The sequence below is a fragment of the Drosophila eugracilis genome, unplaced genomic scaffold (assembly GCF_018153835.1).
Source record: "Drosophila eugracilis isolate 14026-0451.02 unplaced genomic scaffold, ASM1815383v1 contig_1765, whole genome shotgun sequence".
Taxonomy (NCBI): Eukaryota; Metazoa; Arthropoda; class Insecta; order Diptera; family Drosophilidae; genus Drosophila; species Drosophila eugracilis.
Window position 1 is genome coordinate 5,025,079 of NW_024572605.1, and position 4,182 is coordinate 5,029,260.

The 4,182-nt window shown below is 48.4% G+C and overlaps 1 protein-coding gene across 1 annotated transcript; it reads left to right on the forward strand.

Annotated features, from left to right (window-relative positions):
- The first annotated feature begins 2,714 nt into the window (after nucleotides 1-2,714).
- On the forward strand, nucleotides 2,715-3,952 carry LOC108104460. The gene has a single exon (XM_017210524.1). It carries the CDS (start codon nucleotides 2,866-2,868, stop codon nucleotides 3,862-3,864), a length of 999 nt encoding a protein of 332 aa, XP_017066013.1. The 5' UTR covers nucleotides 2,715-2,865; the 3' UTR covers nucleotides 3,865-3,952.
- Nucleotides 3,953-4,182: the final 230 nt, after the last annotated feature.

Here is a 4,182-nt window from a genome sequence, read left to right on the forward strand (position 1 = left end):
CTTACAGTGCAGCCCCCATTACAGAACCTCCGGCTGAAATTTACTCCGAGTGCAGTGAGAGAAATTAAGGGTTCTTTGGGTGTGATATCTTTCCTTATACTTTACTTGTTAGTTTGTGGAGTAGTAGAACTGAAAGTATACTCCGAAGTACGCCCTGCTTTCGCTGAGTGTAGTTACATCCCCGCCTCCTACGAAATGGTGGGCCATCGTCGCCTGGACCCCAGTTATTGTTGCAATTAATAAGGACGTTGCCAGCGGCAAAAAGCGACCGGCGTCTGCCGTGCGTTGCCACTTGGATGGCGGATGGCGGATGGCGGACGGGGTAGATGGGATGGTGGGCACTCATCAGCGGATGCAGGAGGCTGACCCCTGGACACCCATAGCCACTTCCTACGCCTTAGCCCCCGCCGTTCCTCCTGAATCTGCCTGGCCCGCACAGAGGGAATATTTACTGCCGAAGGAGAGTAGGATGAGCAACTGCAGCAGCAGCCGAGTAAAATGTCCTTTGCACATTACATTTGCATTGCAGTTACAAGCATTTCGCATTTATCGCAGCAGCGGCGGCAGTGGTGGCAGCGGTGGCAGCGGTGGCACCAACAACAAGATGGACAAGGAACGCAGAAGGAGATGGTGGAGATGTAGGATCCTCCGGTCCCAGGGGGGAGATGAAGGCGGAGTCTAACAATGGACGGGCAGAAATCTCGTCGCCAGCGTCGTCGCTAACAACTCGTAGCATTGCAGCTGCCAGATGTGGTAAGAATAGAGATGTGACGGGGGGGGGTGGGGGCTTGGATGACTGGGTGGTTGGATGGTGCACGGGGGTGAGAGGCAGGTCGAGAGCAACATTTATTGTTTGCAAAGCCTTGTTTATTATTTTACGTGCATTTCTCTTGCCAGCTTCAGATCCAGCTTCAGCCTCGGCAAGGACTCTTTATGATTCACTCGGTCGCTCCTTTTGGTCGAGGACATTTTGTAAATAGCAATGCAGTGGCCTGGCCGCCTGACTTGGCCCAGGATTTGTCCATGCTTGCTCCTGCTCCTGCTCCTCCTCCACTAGCGGCTGCGATTTTATTCACTCGCCGCTGTTTATGTGACCCGGATCATCCCAGGCTCTCTGGCTCTTGGGCACCCGGGATGGTGCACCTCGTCTTGGTCTTGGTTTCGGTCCTCGATGCGGTTTCTTTATGTTTTTAATGCCGTGCGCCAAAAGTCCTTTTGTTTGTACACTTGTACTTTATGTACCGAGCGAAATTTATGCGCCGCTAAGTGGATTCGTGGATTCTTGGATTCTTGGATTCGCGGATCCATGGACTTCACCCCTCAGCCGGCATCTTGGCTCTCCCGTTTCCGGTTTCCTGCATTGTTGCCTGCCAAACAGGAAATGCAATCCTCGCCATCCATAAAACTTGTCCAAAATCTGGCCCCTGGTCTTCCACCCATAGCCCTGCCCATCCAGCCCAGCCCAGCCCAGCTCAGCCTCCAAGAACTCTCGGATTAAAAGACGAGAAGGCATTACAATTATCCTGCGCGTGTCCGACTCCTTGACTGCCTCCTTATCCGTCCATTTAATGCGCCATCGAAGTAGTTGGTAGGGAGAAAAATAACGAAATTTGCGTTTGCAGTGAATGAAAGTTGGTCCACCCTTAGGCCCACCTGAATGGACATAAAGTCGTGGCAAGTGCAAATCCTCAATTAACACAAGAACAAAACGAAACAACGCAAATCGCATGATGGGAGTCCTGAAGGAAAAGGACCAAAAAAGGTGATTTCTGCTGCTAATTGGAAATTGAGGGGAGCGGACGACCGAATGAGATAGACACTGACCCCGCCCAAGACGACCCCAAGAAGAAACGTCACAAATGTTTGTTCTTTTGCAGGAAATTAAGGCGAAATGTAACAATCGAATTAGGCTCGGATTGGGGGTCAAAAAGGGCCATGACCAAGGAACCGAAACCGATTCGCCACGTTTCGTTGGCTTCTCATTTCTCAGGAAGCCCAAAAAACAACCGTTTGACCTTCAGTCAATTTGGGGTCCCAACTTCAAATTGATTTTTCATATTCATTGGCATAAGGCTCAGAGCCTCAATGGGCGAAAAGAGATTGGGAACAGGAACTGGGACCAGCAATTCTCATAAATTAAACATGCTCCACATAAACTAAAGTGAAAAATGCGAGGGGCACCAAAAAAAAAAAAAAAAAAAGTCAAATAAGGGATGGGGGACAAGGGGAAACGGAGCATTTAACTGTATATTTGAAATATTTTAAATATAAATTTCAATATTTAACTGCGCCCGCCGACAGGAAACGGTTGCCGGACAGCACGGCAACAACTACGGATACGGAATATGGGAGCGGAAAAGGGACACAAGCCAGGAGAGCGGAAATGATCCATCGACCCTCGTGCTGTCGTCCCAAAACGGCTCTGGGATGCCCCATCTCCACCCAACTCCAGCCCACCCAAAAAAAAAAAAAAAGGTTTCCTCTGCCGCCCAGTTCGGTCCAGACCACAAAAACGTTGAAAATATTTGTGTTTCCACTTATTTGCATTAATGCCACGAACCGATTTACTGTCTGTCCATCTGTAGAAGGGCGTTTCTGTGGGCTCGGCCCCCATTCCCTTCTCCACCCCTGAAAAACAATATAAAAACATACATAACCACTGAATGCTGAACATGCGGGGTCAGGCCAATAAATAAGTGTGACTTTCGTTGGCGTCCAGTCTCCTTTTATTTAAACTTCCATCTAACGTTTGGATCGTGCTTTTTAAATTTTATAAAATACAAAAAGACATACCCTTTCGACTAATCAGAAGAAAGTTTATGGGCCTTTCCAACGTTTTCTAAATTGATTGTGAACAAACGCGAAATGGCCAATAAGAGATCTTTCAAAACCACCAATTGGCCCGGAATCCTGGACTCTTCACATGCTCTGAGGAAGTTCTTTGATTCCAGGCCACAGCCACCAAATGTAATCCTAAAGACCGAAGTCCAGGACAAACAGCCCATCTATACTCCTCCAACCTTTTTGGCAGTCGAGCGAGATCATCAATCTTGGATGAACGGCGCTTGGCAATTGGCTACTTTACCTTCGGATATATCGGAAGTAGCGAAAAATATCAAAGGGTTAAAAGACCGGCAGCGTAAGAAGTTAGAACGCAAGATATGGGCCAGGCCGGCGAAAATCGATATTAGCAAGAGAGCTGCAGGATTGGCAGCAAGAAACCAAGAGAAGCCCATAGGGCAACGGCAGACTGAAATGTCTCCGAAACCTACGAATCGTCAAAAACCCCGTTGGATTAAGGTCAAGACACCCAAGCCATTGCCCCAAAAGCGACCAGTCCAAGCCTTCCATCACCATCGGCTGTCACAACACAAGAACATCTTGATCGTGGACGCCAAGAAATTGCAGAATCCAGTCCACTTGGCTGGCGGAGTAGAACAGCCCCAGAACAGTTTTACATCTGGGCGGAATAGGGGTCCAAGACTCAAGATGAGCAGCCGTTCGAAGAAGACTTTCAATGTCCCTCTGTGCAGTCGTCCCACGGAGATCATGGACCTGCGCCTTCCCTACTCCCAACAGATGCGGGCGCGCCAAGAGAAGCTCTTCCAGCAGCCGGAGTACCATGACCAGTACATGCGCATGTTGTACCAACAGCAGCGCCATCAGGAGATGTGCCAACAGGAACAACTGCAGCAGAACTACGAACGGCAAATGTCCAAAATGTCCCAGCGACCCTATTCGATCCTGACGGATGCCATGTACGATGATCAGCAGCAGTCAGCAGTGTACTCTGTGCCTTCCAAGACTCCGTTGAAACATTTGAGGGCTGGCAAGCGGTTATGCGGCAACTTTTACTATAAATAGTTTTCTATATTAATAAACATGTAGTCAAGAAGCCAAAGTTAGGGACTAAGAATCCCTTGAAATGCCTTTCTTAAATTTAAAAAACAAATCTGAGTTTTTAATTTCAGCTCCCAGCTGACTATCAACTTCAAGTTGCAACATTTAAGGGGAAAGACCAGAATTTGTTTACTTCACGCACTTTCCGAACTCACCTGCTTAGCCATCGTGCCTTTCCCCATTTCCCAGCCATTTTCCATGACCGCTTGCCCTTCAGTGACCTGAGAACTTTCCGGTATTTAATATACTCGCAAGTACTTGAGGGTGGGGAATATAATGGAG